General features: G+C 42.6%; 1 protein-coding gene across 1 annotated transcript in view; it reads left to right on the plus strand.

Annotated features, from left to right (window-relative positions):
• The window catches only part of TFCP2L1 (transcription factor CP2 like 1), a 37,186-nt gene extending 27,268 nt beyond the window's left edge, over nt 1-9,918 (plus strand). The window contains exons 12-15 of the mRNA XM_075430590.1: nt 503-603; nt 1,598-1,740; nt 3,843-3,894; nt 4,341-9,918. Coding sequence (XP_075286705.1) covers nt 503-603; nt 1,598-1,740; nt 3,843-3,894; nt 4,341-4,378 — 334 coding nt within the window. The 3' untranslated portion in view covers nt 4,379-9,918. The remainder of the gene's footprint in view (nt 1-502; nt 604-1,597; nt 1,741-3,842; nt 3,895-4,340) is intronic.
• The last annotated feature ends 14,260 nt before the right edge of the window (nt 9,919-24,178 follow it).

The raw sequence follows: 24,178 nt of genomic DNA on the forward strand, positions 1-24,178 counted from the left end.
AACTGTTGCCAAAATGAAGCAGCATAATGTGGATCTCCAGTGGTTTATTTGCTACCAGGTGATAGCTTCCATCTACTTCATATGAGACACAGCCTACGATACCCTGTGTTGCACCTCCATCACAGGTATCAAACAACAAACAAACCAACCAAACCCTGGAGCCTCAAATGACTCTTCAACTTACTTTTATTGCAATAACATCATAAATTCTCCAGCTGGGCAGGATTCAAATGAGTAAAGGCAGGTACAATGAGCTGCGTGGCAAGTGCTGTGAACTGTTAGTTCTTATCTGATCCTGAAGAGATGAAGGTGCTCTGTCCTGTACCACCACCTCCCAGGAGGCTCTTACTAGACCTCCTAAGACATCTAGTCACCAGCATCGAGACTATCCCTTAGATGGTTATGTATGCACAGCCTGTACGATGCCATCTGTCATTGATAGCTGACTGGAACAATTTTAGTTCTACTAAATAACTCACTACTGTTTTTTAATAATCCATAGAAATGTAAGGCCCAAGATGACAATTTATGTCTGTCAAGAACCAGAGCAAAACAGATCCCATCTCCACCAAAAACGAGAAAATGGAGATGGCAGTCTTTGTGGTAAGTTTTTGTGTATGGATTTTGTTACACACATATGAATGCTGCTTTCTGCCTGAGCTCCTGCGTGGGACAGCTTGGTGTCCTGAGTGTTTAAAGAGGTCCTGTTTACCCCAGTTGTGCCACTTTGGTTAGTTTCTGGGCTACAGATTCCAGCTGGTACCATCTGCCTGGGGAGCAGACCCAATTTACAAGTTATCTGCAGAATGCCACAGCAAAGTCTCTATTCAATTCTTAATAGGGACCATAGCATTAAAAACTACCTCACCATCCACAATTTGCTTTAGCCTATAGCTTGCTAGAAAATATTCTGTGAAGTGGAAGGCCAGTATGTCTTAAAGTGAGGTTCTAATTCTTGGAAGTCTGGGGACTCAGGGCTCTTAACTATCCCTCATGACAGGATGTGCAATCAAATGATAGTAGAGATTGCCCTCACTTCTTGTGCATAGCATTAACCAGGCACAGCTTTTCTGCCTGACTGTTTCTACCATTTGGACAGGATTTAAAAAATAATACTGTCATCTACAGTTGTTTGCTACATTGTAGTCTTTAGTTTGTGCCTATGGGGTCAGTGGGATAACATCAGATAAAATACTATTTTTGTGTAACATCATAACATCTGTTTTACTGTTCAACTGGATATACTTTAAAATGTCAAAATCAGTAAAAGTAAATTATCCAAAAATACTAACATCTTTATGAGAGGGTTTTTTTAGTGCCCATGATAGAAGTTGTCATTAATCCCTGTGTTTACCTCTGGGCAAAAGTGACATGCTTTATTTGTCCACTGTATCCAAATACTGGGTATTTTTCTGCAAATCATCAACCTGAATATTTAGGGACTGCTTTAAAGGTACTAAGCTTCTTTATCTACTGTCAAGATTTGAACCTCAATCTTAAACCCATTTGGTTGTTGATGTTGAGCATCGTGGTGTTATGTGTAGTTGCTATTCTATACTTACTCTGTAATTCTGTAATTCCTTTCCACTTGTTGCAGTATATCATGCAATCTTCTTAGAAGAATTGACCACGCTGGAATTAATCGAGAAGATTGCAAACTTGTACAGCATTTCTCCACAGCAGATAAATCGAATCTATCGGCAGGGACCCACAGGGATCCATGTATTAGTGAGCAATGAGGTAAGGGGATAATGCAAACTTTCTCAGAGCTGTAATGCTTGTCTGACTTCTTGAAGTTAGAATGACCTTTTAAATTATGGAATGAATCTTCAAGGAAACATTGCAAGGTTACTAATCCCAACAAGTTAAAGCAAATATGGAAAGCAAATCATTCCTGCATACCATTGATTTTGGTGTGGTTTTAAGATCTTTGCTTTGTAAAAGAGGCTTTTTTTTTTTTAATAAAGCACAACAAAACCAGTAATTTCCATTTCATGTTGGCTACTTAAACAAATCCTGAAGTAAGGATCTAAAGTGAGGACCTTGCAAATTGAATAGGAATCTTTCTTAAAGAAAGCAAGTTTGAATATCTTTAGTGCAATTAGTCTTGCATCTTGGCCGGTGATTACAGCCACTAGGTCAGAGTCAGTGCTGTGTAACTGCACACAACTTCATGGACCTCTGCTACCTGTTTGTGTCCCATTATGTGATGGCTTAATTTAGTCCATTCCATTAACTTACAGGTTAATAGTGAGTTGCCCTTCTTCCTCTCTCCCCCTACATCTCGCCCCCCCCCCCCCAATTACTTACTCATTCATGCACCAGAATCACTTAAGGAGCTTCATTTATAAGAAACATTGTTAAAACAAATGAAGCAGAGCATAGGTCTCAACTGGAGCCTGAACTGAAGGCTGTAATGCTTATTCCTAAAGTCTCCTTGCTGTTTCAGCCTGATTAAATCTGAAACCTTGATGCTTTATGGATGTAGAGTGCTTGGAGGCAACTCTTGGTAGGGGAATTGCCTGAACCAGGTTGGGTATGAGGCTTTAAGTATTTATTTAAGTCAATTATTAACAATGTCTATTGCTTTTTTAATAATTTTTTTCTTGTTCTAGTACTATAGTGGCAAGAGTGAGGCACTCTATGAATGTACTTCATGCATCATTAGGCACAGACACACAGACTGACCAGTGAAGTTTGATTTGCAGGAGCAGGGGGTGGATGTTAAACCCAAAAGAGAATAGGGAGATTAGTCTAAGATGAAAAGGCTATTTGGTGTGAGAACTTACAACTGGAAAGTGCTCTATTTCAAAGATATTCAATAGCTAGGAGAAGGCTGTTGCTTAAGGCTGTATTTTCTGAGCTGATTGGAGAGGTTCTGGTCACCTCACCTCTAAAGTTAGGTGTCTAGCATCTGCTCCAACTGTATGAGACACCTATTGAAGGTAATTCACCTCCTCTGTCCCACACATCTACCCTAAGAAGGGAGGAAGCATTGACTAACAATGAAGCTTAAATGAGCGTTTCATATTGGATCTGAAGTCTGCTGAATCTCTTAACTCATCTCTTTAGTTATGGGTCTCACTGGAACCTGCACGTGTTCTGAAAATCTAGTTATTTCTCACGAATAACTCAAAGATCTTTAGATACTGATCTTGCTTCCCGTGGTCTATCTTGCCTTTCATAGCAGTTTCGTTAAGATTCTTGTGCCTGAACAAAACAGAAACAGGTAAATGATTCCTGCAAGCACAGCATCTATACTAATGTCTGGTCAAAATAACCAGTTGGACACTGCTGAGATGGCTTTATAGTAACAGTATTCCTTTATTCAGCAAGGAGTCCATCTCTGAGGGCTGACCACCTCTAGATAGATATTATCCCAGATGCTCATGTAAGCTCAAGGAAGGTTCATGGTTCAGCTGAATGTGTGTGCGTATTACTATTGCTAGATTTTAGAAGAAGGACTGTCTTAATCCAGTCTAAACTAGTATAGCTTCATTGAAGGCAATTAAGAGCATGGTCTTGAATAGACTAACTGAAGTGGTATAAGAACATGCAGGATCAAGACCTGCAAATAGGGTGGTAAAATGCTGAACAAGCCAGATCAGTTCCAGGCAAGCACTTTAACACAGGCTTGTCTTAAGCACTTTAGCAGCTCAAGGGCCTGAATTGATCAATCATGTACTTTTTAATAATCTTTTGGGCAAGGTTACTCAAGACTGTGTAGGACTAGACACCAAGTGCTTGAGAATTCTCCTCTAAATTCTATACTGGCACTGAAAGAAACTTGAATTAAATTGCTAAAAACATTTTGTGTTGGCTTTTTTCCTTCTGCCTTTCAGATGGTTCAGAACTTCCAAGATGAATCTTGTTTTGTTATCAGCACATTAAAAGGTATGTATTGCTGCTGCTATTACTTGTAGTTCTAAAGATAATTTCTCCTTTCAGTTGCACTAAATGTTATCACAAAGTTCGTGCTGTTATCCTGGAAAGATAAGTAATCTAATTTAGCGTAAGTCAAGGTGTTGTGTCAACTTACACTTTGATAGACTGACTGATCTGTGCTTTCCTCTCTGTTACACCGTTATAAAACTTTCATAAATCCATTGATACCACTGGCATCAATGAGCAGAAAACCTTCTAGTAAAAAGATAAAAAATGAGTGTGTTGTATTTTTTATATAAATGCTTTGACCTGGATTTTCAACGCTGATTTTCATGAATGGGTTGTGGAACAGGGATACAAAGTATTGCAAACTACCTAAGAAGAATATCTGGAGTTCTGCACCTGTGCTGTTTTCTAAAAGCAATGAAAAAATGCTTTGTATTTCTTTGTTACAGCTGAAAGCAATGATGGCTACCACATCATTTTAAAATGACCTACTGCACAGAAAGACTTAAACAGCTGAAAACTTAGTGCCTCACTGAGATTGCTACAACCTTGACTGGAAACGTGAAGAACCTTCTGGATTAAATGCCTCTGAACTAAGAATTACCAAGCAGCTTAAGGAAAAACTTGCTTTTACAGATATACATTTTTGGTGGTGTGTTTTGGTGGTTTTTTTTGTTAGTTTGTTTTGGTTTTTTGTTTTGTTTTTTTGTTGGTTTTTTTTTTTAAGCTGGAGCTGAGAACATCCTCAAAGCTTGTACATGTTTCTTCCTCTCTTCCTCTTCAGTCTTAAAAATTGTTGAGGTTTCTGCTAATTACTTAGAAATATCTGCCTTATACTAAAGGGAAATGAAAGATAAACAAAAACCAATTCCCTAGACCCCTCATGGTTGGGTGAATTGATTTATTTACTGTTCTGAGTGCTCTCTTGCTTTCAACACAAACCCTGTTGCTGATGGACATAGGCTCCCTGGGGCTCTTCTTTGAGGTGGAAGACTTTGGGCTAAATCTAGAAACAGACTGGGTAATGCAGAGGATGGATTTGGCGCCCAGTCCTCACCTGGAGTGTCAACCCTGGAAGCCTGCACTTAGCTGCTTTCCACCTGTAGATGTGTTCGAGGTCCAGAGACCTCAGTCCATCCTGGCAGACCTTCTGCAATACCAATCCAACAGAACAGTATTGCAGGGTTCGAGGGAGGACAGACAATCCGAGGCAAGCAGTTCAGTACCATATTGTATCTTCAGCTTTAGAGTAGTTTCCTTGAATGGAATATATGAAGGTTTTCTGAGGAACTGTTTTGAACATTGAAAGTTATAGAGCTCAAGACAAATTCATACTATGAATTTATTCTACTCTACAAAGTGCTGATTAACTGCAATCTTTACTGTAACTGGGAGTTAGGTTTTATAATCTTAATGATTTTTCTTCCTGTTACTCACTAAACTAAGTAAAACTGAGTGTTGATTGAGTCTGGGTAATGGATCACCTTAGTTGCTGCTTCTTGCTATTTCACTCTTGACTCCTGTTTCCAATAACTGCAACTATGGTCAACTCCACCCTCCCTTGGTCTTTTGGGACACTGTCCAGGCTCCACTAAGCTGACAATGTGGCTTCCACTGATGTCAAAGGCAAATTGGATCACACCCTTCTTGCATGGACAGAGTCATTTCACTTTTGGCAGCTAATTAATGAGGCTGTTTCCCAAATGTCCATGTAGCATCAAACTCTGATACTTGAAATTTAATTTCATCTTGAATTGAGATGGAAAGCTGAAATACCAAAAATTTTCCTAGAATGGAAATTTTTCAAACAATTGAGAAAATGTCAGCTGGAAAACACTGAATAAAATATTCTAGCCTTTTGAAATGGAAACATTTAATTAAATCCATTTAGCCCTTAAAACAGTATCAGTTTGAGCTACTGTTGCAGACCTCAGAAATTACCATTCAAGTGCCTTGTGTGCCGTGTCTCCCTTGGGGCCCAGCTCTTTGGCTGGGTTACAGATCCCATGATGCTCTTACCATGGGTTAGTCAAAGGGAGAATGCGTCACAAAGGCTGGAGGGATGCCCAGGAGCCCAGCCTTCTGGGAAAGAGGGGGACATGCAGCCTGTGAATTACAGCTCCCAGCTGACACTGGAGGAATTCGGACAGACATGGACTGATATTTTTCTGACAAAAATGATGTGTTTCAAGTTTTCCCAACAGAAATAATCAGCAAAATATTGAGAAAAGCAACCTTTTTAGCATTAAAAGATTCAAGTTTTGTGCAAAAACCCCCACCCATCCCCAATGATTTTTTTTTTTACACCAAAAATAAAACTAGAATAGAAAAATCATTTTACAATGGGAAAACTTTCAGCCAACTCAACTAATTGAGTAACATTGCCTACTTAGGCACGATCTTGCTCAACTGGCTGTCCTAGATGCTTCATGAATTGTAATGTTGCTCCAAAAAGGATTCCCAGGCTTTGGGACATGGTGAATCCGCCCCCTGAAGTGAAAGAGTTTGAGGCTTCATGGCTGAGGACCAGGTTGCGTAGGTGAGGAAGTTGTATATAGTCTCCTGGATTGAGCAAGGCCAGACAGAGAAGCTGAGGGTGGCTCTGAGGGAAGACATGCCTTTGTGGAGGGTGGGAAATACTACCTTTTTGAGAGGAATGTGAGTCCATGTCAAGCTCGACCCTACTTTGGCACCTGTGTTTTCTCCCTAGCTCTGCAGCCTGGTCTGTACTACCGTGGACGGGGGCAGCTAGAGAACCACCACCCCTGGGCACTGAGGCATCCAGGTTGTGGCCACACAGTTACAGCTTCCTTCCAAAACAGGGAATAAATTTCAGCTGTTTTTGTGAGTAGGTGGGACCAACACGGACCTGCGTATCAGAAGTTGTTTGGCTTATTTTGTGGAGAGTACTTTAGAAGATGTATGTTGGCTGTGCTTTTTCATTCTGTTTTGCAACACTGGCCTAGTATCTGGTGTGACTGTTGTTGGCATGCAACTCAGAAGTGAATCTGACCTGATGAGAAGGGTTTAAAAAAGACTTTGGAGTTGCCAGGAGTATAGCCTGTACTGTGCCCCCTTACATGTGATAGCTCTGTAATTCAAGGGGCACAGCAGTACTGAAACGTAACAGTGTGAAGAAAGGAGAGAGGTAGCTTTACTCCCAGAGTTAGTGACTGAGAACTGTTTGCTTGTTTTTCAAATAAGTAGAACTTGTACTTGATTATTTCAAAAATAAACTTGCCCGTAAGGAATTATATGCAAAACTCCTCATAGTCTTTCAGTAGCACTTACTTGATTAATTTTGAAGAAAAATTCAATTAGGGCCCCATTAGGGCATTGCTATATTTAAATTTTTAAAAATAAAATAATTTTTTGCTGGTATGAAGGTGAATTTGACAATATATCTTGTTCTCCTTTCCATGCTGTCAGAAAGTATGCCAGAGGAAACAGTCACATTGATCATAAATATTGTACTACTAGGTGGGCTCTACTGCTGTACCTATGTTAGCTTGTTTGTAAAGCTGTAGAACTTTAATGTGCATGTAAGGCCTAAGCTTACCTGACAAAGTAGTTCTAGTCCTTTTTTAACCTCTCTAGTCACAGCAGAAATTTGGAGGATTGTGCCCAGTAACATCCAAGCCCATGAAAATGCAGCACAGCTAGTTTGGTGTCTAGGAGAATGTCAAGATACTTCAACTTAGAATCGTAAAATATCTCAAGTTGGAAGGGACCCATAAGGATCATTGAGTTCAACTCCCTGCTCCTCACAGGACTACCTAAAACTAAGCCAAATGACTAAGTGTAATCCAGATGCTCCTTGAACTCTGACAGACTTGGTGCCATGACCACTTCCCTGGGGAGCCTGTTCCAGCGACCAGCCACCCTCTCCATGAAGATCCTTTACCTAATGTCCAATTTCAACTTGTCTCGATGCAGCTTCATTCGCAGAATCACAGAATGGTAGGGGTTGGAAGGGACCTCTGTGGATCATCTAATCCAACCCCAAAATTCATTCCACTTCCTCATGTCCTATTGCTGGTCACCACAGTGAGATTAGTAGCTCCCCTTCTGCTGCCTGCCTTGAGGAATATGTAGACTGAGGTGCATCTCTGGGTCTTTGGAAGACATGTTGCACCTTTTGCCCTTGTTGTCCGATACTGCATGACCAAGGGGTGGTTGTATGAGGGCAAGCTGGCCATGAACCATCATGGCTGAGCAGCTAGCAAAAGTGGTCAGAGCAATGTTAGTGTGAGATTGGACTGCTGACCAACCTCCCCCTCTGCCTCGCAAAAAACCAAAAACAAACCCTTGTCCTGTTGAAGGTGGTGAGTTTGTCCATATGGGAACTAAGCAAAGAATTCAGGATTTATGTTAGTGGCTTACATGAAGATTGAGAGAGAGACTTGTTTCCCTTGTGTAAGTGGCAGGTAATCTAGCTAATCCCTTAGGGTCTCCTTATGGTTACAGAGGGTCTGCCGCCCCTGGAGAGACTCATTTGCCCTATTTGAGGATGTGACAGCATCCAGAAGGAAGCGTTTGTCTCAAGACTGAAGGAAGCACAAACGATTAGTCTGGGCTAAATGTTTAACTTCTAGATAGTCTAAAGGCAAGGGAGATGAGTAGCTCCCCCTCATTGATCTATCCAAAAGGGTTTTGCATTTACTTTGCTTTTAAGTGCCTGTTACATTTATTCTTGTCTTTTTTTTTTCCTTGTTGCTCCTGTTTCTTTTTTAAAAAGTAACAAATGAAACTTCCTGCTCAAAGTGATTTAAATGAGACTTTTTTCAGGTCTATATGTGAAATTTGTACAGCAGACATTTATAAGCTCTGGGTTTTAGGATTGCAATGAAAAGTATGGTATCCCAAACTGTACAGCTCCTGGGTTGTATGTATGATGACAACCACTATAAGTAGAAATGGGCTTGCTGGGGGTGAAAAGGCAAAACCATTACATGATTAAAACCAGTACTCCAGCCAGTACTGCTAAATTCTCTTCAGAATTGTACTGGCTGTTATTTATGATTATTATTTGAAATTATTTCACAAATTGCATCATTTTCTTTGACAACTGAGTGAATAGATACAGATCAGTTAGTGTGACTCTGGTGATGGTCTGAGAGCTCATAGAAATGCCCGTGATACACATGGCAGGGCAGGGAAGGGGCAAATAATCTGGTGACAGAAATTTGTGCCATCTGCCTGAAGTGGCAGAACTGGTGGTGTTAAAATTAAAGCTCCTGTTTTTTCAGCTGGCCCTGCTTGGTTAATTAGCTAAAATAGAAATAATAGTTCAATCTGGAAAATATTGGAGTTCTCATTGTCTTGGTGTGAAATTTAATGGGCTGACATTTCAAGATGTACAGGTGGTAAAAATGATTCTTGCAGATGAGAAGTCCTGAATGGTATTCTCCTTATAATGTAACATATACATATTTATGCGTATATATATATATACACATACATACCGTACTGTATCAAAACATATATGTGCTGAGTACTTGTGTTGTTTGGCTTTAACTGGTACTCTGCTTTGTTTAATTGCAGTTCAATGTAAAAGACTCTGGTTGATCAAGCTTCGAAACCCAGCCATTCCTTGGGTAGAGATGTAGAAGTCCATAATAACAACTCTAGGTGATTTGGACATGATGCACTTGGAGTTATGTAAATTTGATGAATTTCTGCAATATAAATCCCTAGCCTTGGTGAAGATGAGCGTATTCTGGCTCTAACACTGCAGTTCTATATTGCAGCTTCTGAAAATTAGTTAGAGTAAGAGAGAAATAGATTGCCCAACGCTTTGTAAACTAGTAAGAGCTACTCCCTGAGCAGAACAACCATACGATGACTTTCCTAGCTCGATGTTGTATTGCTTAAGCATTGGCTGTAATTCTAACAATCATCTGATGGATGACTGGGACAGGTTTTTTTTGTTTGTTTCTGTTTTTGTTTTTGTTTTTGTTTTTTGACTGTTCTCAAAGAAATACTTGTATTCAGACTGTATCTTCTCTTTCTCCTCCAGTTACGGAATGGTTTAACTTTATGCTACTAATAGAAATATTTTCTTAAGATTATAATCTTTTTGACAGCACAGGGTACTCAAAGTGGGGAGTGTTTATTTTGTCTTGATCACCACTGCTGTGGGCGAATATGAGAGGGCAGACTGGAGAGGTGTATCAACATACTTGCCTCTGTTTGAAAGAAACTGGATTAAGCTGGTGCCTAATTTGTTGTGCATTTCTGATTTGTACCTTTTTTTTTTGCTATTCCCTCAAAATTCTTCTGCTCCCCATGGGGGGACGCATTGGTGAGCAGCTGGTGTGTCCAACTTTTTTAAGTAGCCTGCTGTTGTCCCAGTTTGCTTGGGGTGAGTGTTTATCTTTCAAAGGGTTACCTCTCTTCACTGACAATGCAGCCATTCGAGACAGGCAATGTTGACCATGAGATCGGCATGATGGGTGAGGGGAGATGGGTCGATTGGAGGCTGAGGCATACCAGTTGTGAGTAAATACTGCCACACTCTTTGTCTTCTCGTCAGTTGGGGTTTGGGTTTTTTTGTACATGAATAAAAAAAAGCATATTTTGCACTGGCTCTTGTACTGTTGTGCAGAAGAAATCTGTATCTAGAATCTGTGCTCCAGTCAAAATGCAAATAAACCTGTTTGTAAGAAGCATGGGTTTCGTCTTTGCTTTGCTCGGTGTGGATGGGCACAGGAGAGCAGCACAATGCAGTGACCAGTTCGTATTTAATCCAGGTCAAGACAAGAGGAAAAAAAATGCCCAATTCTTACAGCAGCCATGACAACGGGTATATGCTGCAGCGAGAGCTAAAGCTATGTTAGATCACAGCTGGCTTTGGTCTTGCAATGCTCGGAGGACACAGGCTTTTCAGAGCCTAGACCTCAGTGACATCAAAGATGAATGAAAAGTCCTTCCTGGGAGCAACACTCTGTCCCATTTAGCAGCTGTTAGACGCATGCTGGAGAAAAGGCAGTGAGGTTTGGATATGGAGCATCCACAATGGTTTGGCTGGGAACACTTCAGTATGCTCTAAGGGTTAAGCCATAGATCTAATAACACACATGTTCAGGAGATAGTTTGATAGATGTTCAGTGTCATTTTCCAGTTGGAGAAGATAGAGCCTAGTTTGCAAATAGTGTCTCCAGCAGCCCGAGCTTCACGTTAAGGCAAAGGAGAGGGAATTGATGTGCTACCATGTAAGGGTGCTGCTTAATCCAAATTTCAAACTGCAGACAGTTTGAAAGCTTGAAAGTGAACAGCTTCTCCCAAGATCCATTTGAACTCAAGAGCAATTTTGGCTCCTTTTTTTTTTTTTTCTGAAGAAGTATTTGAATCGCAAAACTAGAAAATGCTGCAGGTGCCTCTATATGTATCAGTTCATATGCAAGATATAAGGCACAGACAAAGTTCCTAGAGGAAGATGGATGAGAATTGATTATTTTTCTCTTACTTGTGAATCAGGGATCCTTGAGAAGAGGAAAGGGACTGTCTACCTTTGTTTCTTTCAGCTTAAAGTTTCACCAGAGGTAAAAAGCTATCCAAAGCCTGATATGGTGAAGTGTTCAACTGCTCCGTGCATGGTTAGGAGGCATCACTCTCGCAGGACTGCTGGGATTCAACACGGCTTCTTCAGCTAGGTTCAAGTCCACTTGCAGGCAGCAGCAGTGGAGCGGGGCAGGTTGTGCTGTGATGGCAGAATGTCGGTAGGAACTCAGGGGTCCAAAGCTGGCATTTGGGCTCTCTGGGTCTGGCTGGAGGGTGCTGAGTGTGTGAGGCCACCGGCAGCGCTTGTGGCTGTATGAGCCCTGCCAGCTGCAGGGGCCATTCCTGGGGCACTTCAGGAGGATGGAGGTGACTCCCTCCCAGAGACCCCCATGTTGTGGGATGCTGTGTGAGCATCGCAAGAGTGGGTGGTTGCCACAGAGCTTCATATTATCCCTCTTCTCTAAGCCTGACCCATGTGCTGGCAGGGGCTGATAAATACAAAAAGGAAGATTATTTATCTAAAATTGCCTGATAAAAGGGGTTCAAAGACAGGGAAAGGGGTAATGCTACGCAATTTAATTTCTATGGGAAACATACCAAAAGAAGCTTATAAGGAAAAGACTTCCTAGGGAACATACCCAGAAGTCAGTGGCAACTGTAATTAAGACCAGACAGGAGCTGAAAAGAGCTTTTCACGAGTGAGGAGAACCAAGACCGAAGACTGGAGCTGCTTAGCTAAAGCATTGGCCTAATCTCATCTAAATCCTCAACAGCAAACAATCATTTGAAAATTAATTTTCCAATTTACACAACAATGCATGCTTTCAGCTAAAAGGATTTGTCACAACTATGGAGCAGGTAGGGACATAACATCCCTCATACTCTTTCTTTACAGAAGCTAAATGCTTCCAGGCTTACCTGGGTAGGAAAGTTTTGACACTGCAATGATTTAATTTTTTTTTTTTTACTATATTACAGCAGAGGCTGGTTGTCCTGACAAACTGGAGTTTCAGACAAGTGCAGACTTTGCTAGTCCTCAGAGATGAGTAGCCTGGGGAGGGAGGGCAGCCACTGGGCTTTGGGGTGCGCCAGCCTCTCACATTTCAGGAGAGAACTAAGATGGCAAGTGCTATGAGTCTGCCTAGGGGAGCACAACAGGCTGTAGTGCCTGTCTTGGCTCATCACAAAAAAAAGATAATATCCTTCCTCCCCTTTCTTGGAGAGTGGTGATGTGAATCAGGCACTACACTCAGTATTACGCTACGCTGGTAAGTTACACCAACAAATAAAATCCGCCTTGGAGCTTGTTGGGAAAGGACAATAAACAGAAAACTGGAAGAAAATTATGTTTTAAGTAAAGGAAAATGAAACAGTAAAAGATGGTATGCTACCACCCTGGTATGCTACCACTCCCTCCAAGGTGATGCATGATCTTGGAGTACCAGATCACCTATGTCCTTACTCTGCGACTTGCAAACTAGCATCTGCCCGCTCCATGCTGTGGATGTGGAGGCACAGGGCCCTGATTTGTCCTTTTTCCTCTGAAGGCACCTGACAGATACATTAAAAGTGCTGCTCATTATGAAAATACATACACTTTCTTTTTTCTTCTGCTACGTTTTTTTTTAATCCTGAAATCTTATATTTTTGACTGTTTCAAACAGTGCTTCTATCCATTTTGCAACCTAGAAAAGCCTCAGTTCTGATTTCACTGATATTAAGTCATAAGCAACTATGGTAGAGCTGGAAAAAAGATTGATTAGTAGGAATCCAAAATAAGCCAAGCACATCAGGGACTGAGAAATCATTTTCTAAGGTGAAAATTTTGATAAATGCTGAAGCTAAGACTGTACTTTAGAGAGGAGAACTTCTAGAAATATTATGTTGTATGCACTGGCAGAAATGCAACAACAGGAAGCATTTCTTCGTGAAAGCATTTTCAAAGCTTAGCATCTCCCAGAAGAAAGTGTTTCTGAATGGTTGGTACCACTTTGGGAATTAAGATCTCCATGACATCACCTAATAATTCAACCTGTGGTAATAAAATCAGGGAAAAGTTGAATAAAAAATGAGCACATGACTTTATGCAGGAAGAAAAATGTGGCTGAGGCTGCGTGGCAGCCTGGGGAAGGAAAGCTCAGCACAAAAGCATGGAGGCCACACGCGGTAAGCCAAGTGCGTGCTTTGGCACAGTTGCCCTGAGGACAAAGAACAGTGTCCTGGGCAAAATTATGCAAGAACCGCCCACAGTTTCTCTTTTCCAACAGATTTACCTCATTTCATGGTGGTGCCTATTTGGCCACAAATTTTTGTTTCTTGAGCAGTCATAGTTGTTTACTGTCACATGCGTGGCGTGAGAGAAATAAAGTCCAAGTGAGAACATGGGGATAAATTTGGTGATTGTTGAAGTAATTAGTGGGACAAAAAAGGAGAGACATTCTGGTTTGCTGTTTCAAAAGCTTTGGCTCCCTTCTGGCTCTCTCAGTCCCTGATGATGGCTTTGCGGTGTGCCTGCCATGTTTGCAGAAGAGGAGTGCGACTGTTCCCAAACAAATAGGCATGCAGCTATGTTGTTGGTTTAAATGCATGTCCACCTCCTGAACAACTTGCTCAGAAGTGCAACCTGCTGACAGCCTGCTCAGGAGAACACTTCTTTCCATTGTTGTTTAGACCAACAAAGTGTGTCCACAAGTTCTGTGATGAAGGTGAGGAGGAGGATTCTGTACTACCAGACTCCTCCACTTGCCTTGGGTGCCCAGACAAAGGGAGCCCGAGCCTCCCGGGTAGGCTATTCTTCTTATTGGTTTCTGAGGACACCATTCCTCTCCATGGATGATACAGGGTATTTCATGATGGCTGAAAGTGAGAGGTGGGATTGTCCGCCAAAGTTGCATCTTCGGGCACATTTTTAGGGACTAGAGGATCTTCGTATATGATGTAGATTATTTATGGTTGGTTTTCTGGTTTGTCATCAGAAAATCTGGTTCACTGCTGTGTAGTTAAAATTAAAATCAGAAATTATGTGAATTGTTTGAATGCTGCTTCTTTACTTATGTTTTCACCCAAATATCTGACAACTGTACACAGTATTCCAAGGTTGTTTGGGAAGGCAGTTGAGCCAACTGCTGTTCTAAGGATGTCCTTGTTCATGTGAAGTTGTGACAGAGTAGACGTTCTGCTTTGTGATGGCAGCCAATGTGTCCCAAAATAATCAGAGGGTTGTCTATCAACACCACCAATGTCATTCTTGGTGAATAGATAGATAATTGCCTGACTTGACCTTAAATACTGTCTGTGAAGGAGAGAGGGGACAAACAAGGAGTAGCTCACCCGTGTTACTGCAGCAGTAGCAGCAGTCCTGTTTCCTCTGTCTCTGTCTGAAAATGAGCTGAATCCCAGGTAAAGAAATGGTCTCCAGCCCATTCAGCAAGGTGAATTCAGGCAAAACCACCACCATTAGTTGATGGTGACTAAGGCAAGGAAGCAACTTAGTTTTCACTTCAAATCCAGCATGAATCACTTTTAATACCATGAGGACAAAGTGGCATCACACTGTTGACTCGCTTTGAAACTCAGCTGGCTGGTGGCAAATGGCTCACTAAGCAACCTGTGAGAAAAGGAGCATTCACCCTCCCGTCTTATTTTTGAGGTAACACCATGCACTTTGCGCAGCCCAGAAACCAACGGAGAGCTGTATGGCATGAGTGATGCTGGCCATGATGTGCAGTGGCCTCGGCTGAACGTCAGCGGCTCACTATGGAGAGAGAGGGAACCACCATGACCCTGCCTGCTATGCACAGCTGAGAGTGTCTGAAAGACGAAGACGGTCCTGCTGTTTTGTGTGAAAGTGATGCAATTTTGTACTCAGACTGGTGTTGGTTTTATTTTGCACTTTTCAGTTCTCTGTTGAACAGTTGAATTTTCCGTCTAATTGTGGTGATGATTATGGTCACCTACTAGCCAGCTACACAAGCAAAGCAATTGAGAAAATGAGCCTTTTGATTCTTGGAGACGCCACTTTAAAACAATGAAACAATTTTTCCTGTCTCCTGAATGTCACCGAGTGGCATTAATCTGTCACCTTTCAGGCTCTCACACTCACAGCTGATGTCCATCTAGGTCTGTCTCGGTGAGGAAGTCCTTAAAAATTATAGATAAGAGCAAAGCCTCTGAGCCCCAGTGCAAAGAGCAGGACCAGGAACCCAGAATGAGAACCTCAGCCAAGGAGACATACATGTTCATCAGGGCTTAGTGGCTGTGGAGAAGAACCAGCCTGATTGCCCAGGTCCACCAGCCCCTGCAGGAGGGAAAGGTCCATTGGCTGGAGGGAGGGCCATCAGGGGCCCTTTTAAAATTGCTTTTAAAATGAAATCCTCACGATATTACAGCATTGCAGAACACGGAAAACCCCAAATCATCGGACTCCTGATAGGGTCCTGACTGAGTGCCACCAATCCTTGTTGAATGAATGTGGGACTATGTGTGGAGGTGAGTTCAGGTAGAAAAAGGTAATAAATATAAAACTCATAGATTAAAAAAAGAAATTAAATTTTACATAGCACCCACTAAACACTGGAAGAACGGTAAAAACTTAAACATCATGTGCATCACTTGGTTAATAATTGACCTAAATATAGAGATCCATTGTGACAGTATGTGTGTTGCCTGAAATGTCTGTTTAGGGCGTATCACAAAGCACAAGACAATTTTTAACTTCATTCTTTCTGTAGAGATTTACAGCTGAAGCCATGATAAGTCATTAAGTAAAAAATTAACAGGCCATTTTGGTAGTTGGGACTACAAGACACCGAACCCCATCCTGGCAGAACACTGAACCCCCAGAGACTCCAAGTTGCACCCCCAGAGTCCTTTCTCAGCCATTTTTCCCATCACCTTCAGCAGGATGCCAGGCAGGTTGAGGACAAGGAAGCCTTTTATTAGTAAGTGTGGGGAAAGAAAATGATGGCCCTTAATTAAGAATGACACTTTTTTTACCTACACATTTGACTTTTTGGGGAGGTCTGGCAAGGAAGCCAGGCCTGGAAGTCCCCTTTCTTCCAAAGCTGGGAGAATATTCCTGGGACATTCAAACAAGCCAGCAGGTGTTTCTGCAAGTTTTAATTTCCCAGACTGTTCCATGATGGGGTCAGCCTTACTATTGCAGAGACAAGGGGCCCTCTCTGCACCTGGTCAGGAGACCTGGCTTTATAAATCCAGCCGCTTCCCTTTCTTGGTGGTTGCAGGAGAGGTAGTAGGAGGGGATCCATTCAAGGTGAGTGGCTGAAGAGGCTGAACTTGTGTGTTGTTAACCACTGGTGTGTACTACACTTCTTGCTGGGTTTTATTATGCTCCTTAAAGGTCTGTCCAAGGTCTCACAGTGTGAAAATCTATATTGTTTTCCTCTTTCCCCACCCTTAATGGTATTTTCCCCAGCTCTGTGTCCTTTTCTTTCATTTTCTTGGGGGCTGGCATTGCCTGGTTCATGCCAGCTGTGATACAAGGCTTTGCATTATAGCAATGGGTGCTGCTTCCTTAGAAATGAAGCTAATGGCATAGTTTGGAGAAGTTTTGTGATGGGAACCTCTAGTGATCCTGAGGGTCTTTTTCTGATGAGTGATGCTCCATCTGCTCTTTTTGTCTTGTTCCTTGAAGTTCTGTATAGCCTGAGATTGTTCTTATCTGGTTATGTAAACAAGACAACTGGCTCAGTTTTCTCATTCAGAGCAAAACCTACCTCATCCTACCTGTCTAGGGGATAAAAATGGACACACAGGAAAGTAGCTTTCAGACCCCAAAGCATAAAGCCAAAGTCTCGGGGTAGCCAACAGTATTGCCTGCTGCTGTAAACTGTGCTGATCCCCCCTGATGTGGCTCACCTGTGGGTCTTTGATCTATTATCAGCCCCGTGCTGGTTGTGTAGTGCTTGGCATTGGTGGGAGCTGCAGAAGGATGCAATTAAACTAATTACAGGCTGGTGATTTTGCACTCAATGAGATAATTACTCTTGAAAACTGGCAGTACAGATGAAACTTGCTCCCAGCCTTAATATCAGGTTTCACCCTCTTGCCAGAATTTGTGATTGACGTCAACCTGTGATGGTGACAAACACTATAAACTCATGGGTTCATAAAATAATTTATGGTGGAAGGAGTCTCTGAAAGTCATCTGTCCCAGGACTTGCCTAAAGCGAGGCTAGTCCAAAGGCTGCTTTCTGCTGTACGCGGTCAGCAAGTGGAGGCCCACGGACAGCACCAGTCAGGAAATCTGACCATAGATCATAATCCTCCATTCTTGCCTCAGATAATCTATGAGCGCACTCAGTAAGAAAAGCTTTTGTCTTTCCAGTGTTGGGTGGGAGAAAAGTAAAATAACACAGGTGTGCCAAGCCATAATTATCTTTCAGTTCATCCCTTAAGAATGACTATTTTGAAATTAAATTGGCATATATTTGTTTACTTAATAATTTTTCCCAGCAAATAGAATATAAATTGGCAGCCACTGTCTGTTAAGTCTGGCAGTTCTTCTAGAGATATGGTTGCCAGCTAACTTTATAACTTGTCACAGTGGAGCTGAGCACATATTCATCACAACTAAAAACCTGAGGTTTTACTTGCTAATAGTATTGCTCCACTGTGACAGGTGGGATTGGCGGTGTGAGAGGTCTAGTGGGCTTCAAGCTGGGGTGAACCTGCAGTGGATGAGCTACACCGTACTGTGGGGACACCCTCTTGCCTTGCATGTGCTGAGGTTTAAGGCTGCTTATGCTGCCTTTTGAGCAGCTTAGGATACACCTGCTGCGAGTACATTGAATCTCCAAACTCGAATCTCATGCAGTTGGCTGCGTGCACTGAAAATCACTAGCTCTGCTCACTTGCTCCGGTGTCCCATGTAACCTAGATGTGAGAGGGTGTATTAACTCAGCCGTTTTTTGTATATGGTAGAAGAATACACAATCAAGAAGAGAAATGGCTGCAGAATTGGTGGATGACAGAGATCCTTAAGTTACAGGCTTTAATTAAATGAAGACGCAAGTCTTCCTTTCACTGCTTTTTAATTTTAATGGAGATGCTATAAAAGGCAGGAGTCTCTACCATGAAACCAAGATAAGTCTTACAAACTGAGTCTGGCCCATAGGCTATAAGCACAAGAAGAATTACATGATGCCTTCAGGCCTTTCTTATGAAGGAAAGCATGATTGTCTTGCTTTTCTTCAAAAAGGGGGCAACTCTGACAGGTGCTTCAGCAGCTTCCTTAATCAGCTGAGTTGTGACCATAGGCTCCATGCTGAAAAGCCCAGTCCTAAATGCATCACTTTCATAATGGGGATGGGACTGACCCTAGAAAGATTTTGACCTTTGAAAGACCTCAAATGTGAAGAACAGCATAATGTGATAAGAAGAATAACAGTTATATATTTGGGGTTTTTTTCCCCGTTTCGAATCTTACATGACACATTTGCTGCTGCACGTAGTCCCTACCAACACTACTGAGGACCTATGCACGCCATGGTCTGTTTTGATGAAAAGTGTTGTGGATTTAGACCCTTCAGTGGTGTAAGTGTGTGTTGTCTTCCTGTTGTTCGGATGGATAGCCAGTCTGGCTTTGTTTCTAGTCACCTGTCACACTGATTTCAAAGAGACTGCATGCAGGAATAAACCTGAGCAGCTGTATTCTGAGCTCTTTTAGATGGGAACCACCATTTTTTTCCACTTTAGTTCAGAGCTAGCACACTGAACTTCAGGTCCATAGCTACAGAAATAATTCCAACATGTTTTTTTTTTTTCTCTGAAAGGCTGAGTGAACAGCTTGTTTTCCAAAACATGTAAATAATAGTGTTGTACAGAACATTGTGTCAACTTCACTATTTCACTAGTAAATGCTTTTTTGGAATTTAATTTTAAACTTCCCTCAAACAGTCCACCTGTGTCTGATATGGCTCTTTCTCAAGAGAAGACTTCTTTCTGTTTCATAGCTGGTAATTTTTTTTTTTGTTTAGCAATCTAAATTTGGGGTGAAAATACCACTCAAAACTGCGACACGACAACTAGTAAATTTAGGTTTTGCCATTCAGAAATACTCCTGCCTCATTTCCAAAATGGGATGTTCTGATACAATTCAACAGACTTTTATTTATTTTTTTTTTTTCTTGGCAATGCATAATTGAATTCATTGTTCACCTCAGTAAATGAAGGGCAGCAGAGCAGGGTAGAACACCAATTGCCTAAGGTACGTTTTTGTTCATTAAGTTATTTAACCTGCACGCTTTGTTCTTACTGCTTCGAGTATGCAGACTGTCTTCTGAAAAGGTACCTGACGTAGTGGCTTGGCCGAAGCACCTCCTGGCACATTGCAGTTGTTCATGCTGTAAGTCCTGGCCCAGGAAGGATGTGTTTTTGAACAGCGCTTGATGTCCCTTGTGCCTTCAGCTAAGAAAGAGTACAAAAAAACCCAAAGAACATCTCTCATTTTACTACTCGAACTTTGGGCAAACCGGCTTGTCTAGCTCTTCTTGTCTCTTCGATCCTCACGTGTCCCTCACAGCTAAACAGCTTATTAGCTGCTCTACTGACGGACTGCTCTGTTCTTACTCCCTATCTCCCAAGGTCTTCTCTAAAGCCTGGGGAAGCTGGGAGGAACTCTTCCCCTCACTCACTGAGGGGAAATTAAACCAAAGAAGTTTAGACTTACAGCCTCTAAATTACTTAGGCACCTGACTCACCTCCACACCATTTGGTGCTGGATGCTATCATGGACTTAGGGAGAAATAATTTACCTGTGGACTGAAGTCTGTGGCAGAGTAGAGATTTGGTCCATTGTCTCTTCAGTTCCAGTGATTGCCCACACTCCAGGGTAGGTCTGTCCACTGGGGTCAGCAGTTCCTGATTTTCATGGCAATAGTCACAAGTCTCGACTTCTGCTTTAAACAGACAACGGAAGCCAGTGGCAGAAGATATGAGTGTTACAGATGTGGCATAGAATATGAGCACTATAGTTACAGCCTAAGTAGAGAGGACTTTTAAAACCCAGTCTTGGATCAAGTTTTTAAGCATTTCCCTTTCAGGAGGAACGAGATGAGTATGCAGGGCTGCCCTTGTATAACCTGGACTTTGCTGTAGCTATGCCTGGCATGGGGCAGGGGCATCCACGAGTTCCACGAAAGAAGGCATTATGCAGGATACATTTGAATGCCTCCTGGCTATGGCTGCAACCTCCCAGGGAACAGCTCAGTTGAGATCTGTAGGTTTAGCAGGAGTTTACTTAGCATTAAGTTTCAGCTCAGCCTTTACTAACTAGTCTGTGACGTGTTTTATTTCTTTATAGATTTTTAATGGAGTGCCACTGAGAGCTTGGGAGGACACGCTGTCTGGTGGGAGGGAATTTAACATCGTCAAGGGTAGGTTTTCTGTGTGTGAGAAGCAGCTATGTTTGCTGAGGAAGCCCTAGTTCTTGCAAAAGTTGCTGGAGAAAGGGCAAAGTTTTTCATGCTTATGTAATATTTGGATGGACTTTTGGGGGAGTGAGTGTCTTTTTCTCTTCCACTGAAACTTTCTTATGGAGATTCTGTAATGCCAAAATAGCTCTGCTGTGGCAGAATCCTGGGATGATATCTGCTCTAGTGAAGCATGGCTAAGCTCTCTTTACCACAGGGAGAAGGTGTGCACTGTGTGATTGCTCAGTGTTTGAGTTTCCCGTATACTGTAACCAAGAGCATCACCGCAGTGTTGGTCAGTGAAATAGTTCTGTCTATTACAGAACTGGTCAGGGACTGCATCCACCATATAGAGCAAGATATTCAGCTCGTATTCTTGAGCAAGAAATTCTCTGTAGCATCATGTGGCACTTGTTACCTGTTATCATTTCTCTCTGAAGGCCTGCCCCAGTGCTCTGTTGTTCGTAAGCAGCTACAAATAGCTCACGGGTTAATAAAATATTTTCCTCAGGTAACTGTGACTGAACTATTTGGTTGGTTTTACTTAAAATCTGCAAAATTGTGTGAGGTATATGCTGTCCTGTGACAGGAAAGCTAAAATGTTTCTGTGAGCTTCCTTGAGGGTCAGTGGAACAATACTTAGAGATGCTACCAAAGAGAAACTCTTGCTGTAGCAAATAGTGGGTGGTATCATTCAGGACTACTCGCGCTTACAGCAATTCTACCTTTAAATCTATTGATCTTTCTTTGTGTACACTCCTTTTCCACCTAATTTGGCACAACTCTGTTGCCACTTGGTTGCTGATATTACAATGGAGGAGCTGATAAGCACTTGCCAGCATTCAGAAGCTTTTCCATTCCCACACTTCACAAGCCCTGGCCATTTTTCCAACCTGTCATTTGAAGCTGTTTGAATCATGGAAGAACAATGACAAGCAAGGGAGAAAGTGTTGCTACTGTTATTTATCCGAGAGCCTCCTTTGGTGCAATTACAAACTGTCAAGATAAAAAGTGTGGTGGAAAGAGTGTATTCAGATGAGTCATGCGTGGAGGTTAGTGCCCTTCTAAGAGAAGCCATACAAGTGCTGGATCAGCACCAGGCAGTTAGTGTGTCACACCATACAGACTGGGCCCTCCACATGGGAAAGCATAGCCAGGGAACATCCCTGGGACAAAGAGCAGGGAGCCGCAGCTGCACCAGTTCCCACTGTCACTGGAGATTTAGGGCTCAGAGGCGGGACTCCCTGCCCTGTGCAGGCAGGAGCAATATTTCACCTTGCTGCACAGGTAAGGTAGGAATCATGGGCAATCGGAGCACATGCTGGTGACATTTGCAGCCTGTGCCTCCCATGTCTGCAGACTTTGTGAGCTTGTGAACTATCAAGAGGTAAAATCTTCATGTAGACATTACAGGGAACCCACTCTTCACTGCTTAGCAGGTCAAACCAAACCCTTCCTCCTCGCTGGTCTTGTGCACTGCCTGGGTTAGCAAGTGGTCTGCTCAGGCATTCCCAGGGATTAATGTGCATATTAATGACCGAGCTTTTATATTGTCCAGCATTTGCCATTGATGCAACATCTCACTACATACTTGTGGATGAGATCAGAGAAAGCTTGCCATGTGACTTTGTCTTCCACAGTTGTTTTTTTTCCCTATTTTCTGCTCCTATCAGCTTTCCTACATGTGATTTGCCCTACCTCCCACTGTTGATCCTGCACTGCTTGTCTCAGGATGGGATGTCTGTGGGTTGTCTGGGGATGGGCTCTTGCAACAGGAGGTGTTTGACCGCTGCACCGACCCAAGGTGTATTCCTGCCGTGCATCCCACTCCTTCCTGGGCTTTGGTGTGCTGCTTGCACCATGTGCCAGCACACACGCAGTGACTCTACTTCAGAAATAAATGGCTCATTTTGACTTGAGAGAATCTCCTGATGTGATTCATCCCATAGCTACAACAATGGTTATGTTGGCCCAAGACAGTATGTTTGATGTGGCTGGGGAAAGAAATGCATATTTAAGTATAATGATAGCAGCCTTGAAAGACAAGATACACACTTCTCATTCTGCAGACTATACCAGGGAGGTCAGCAACAAAATTGTGCTGCACCCTGGGGAGATAGTTTATTTTTCCAGGGGAGTTTGAATGAGGGGCCAGATCTCCATGTATCAGCATCTCCCTAAGCCTCCAGCAGTAACCTCTGTGATGGTTTAACTTCACCCCCTTCCCACTGCATTGCAACAACAAGGCTATGACTGCCCTCTTAGTCCCCGCCCATCTCTTCCCATTGCCTGGGGTGTCTCTGGCACAGGTAGTGGTGAAGCTGCTTTGTGAAAGGGGTTGGTGAACTGAGCATTTAGAGTCTTTTTATTTTTTATTTATTTTTTGTGTGTGCAGGGTCAGTTGACTGATCTGATTCTTAATACCTCCATCCCAGGCTGCTGAAGCCCATCAGCAGGAAGAGCTGGGGTGTATGGCTTGGCCACAGCCCTGCAAAGGCCAAGGCTGCTCATAGCAGAAACTGCCACCAGTAGGGCAGGGATGTGCTGGGGAGGAGGACAGACTGTGCCAAAACAATCACAGGACTGAGGTGCCTGACATCCCAAACAGCAGAACTTCAAGGATGGAGGTGGTCCTTTTGGCACTCTCCTGTGCTGTTGCAGGCATTCGTGGCCAAGGGGCAAGAGGCCATGACCACCCTTGCTGTCTGCTGCTCCCTTCTTAACCCTGACACTCTGCTTCTTTAGAGGGAATTTGAGTATGGGCTATGGAAGCTGCTTGTGGGTCTGACTGAGGCCCTCAGCTAAGGAAGAAGTGATTAACTAGTAAGTGTAGCTCAAAAAACCACAAGCCCATAGAGAAACAGAACAGAAGTCTATTGAAGGAGCAGGCAACAGTGTGGATCCAGAGCTGCTTGCGGCTTCCACTGCAAGCACAGTGCAGCACATGGTGTGAGGACGTGCAGCCCCAGCTGCTTACCTCTTACACTTACTTTAAAAAGCAATGTGAGCAGAGTTATTACTTGCGATGAACTATTGTTTAGTCACCCAGCAGAGCTCTCCCTGTTTTCATGCTTCTACTAAGTACAGCTCCTTAAAAGACAAATTCATGCTCTCTTTCTTTTGTTCTCCCATGAGAGAAAGCTGGAAAACAGCCAAAGCCCTCAGAGTCTCTCGACTTTGTGAGAGCCCTTGAAACGTCATACTATGCAAAGCTTTGGGATTGCTCAAACCAGGAAACCTCACACAGAGCTCTCATATTTATCTGCAACAACAGACATAGTGTCATTGGTTCTTGGGAATAAAGCCGCAAAACATTTTGATGGGGGTTTTTTCTTTTAATCAGAAACAATGTG

This window comes from Opisthocomus hoazin, chromosome 9 (genome assembly GCF_030867145.1).
Source record: "Opisthocomus hoazin isolate bOpiHoa1 chromosome 9, bOpiHoa1.hap1, whole genome shotgun sequence".
NCBI classification, from domain to species: domain Eukaryota; kingdom Metazoa; phylum Chordata; class Aves; order Opisthocomiformes; family Opisthocomidae; genus Opisthocomus; species Opisthocomus hoazin.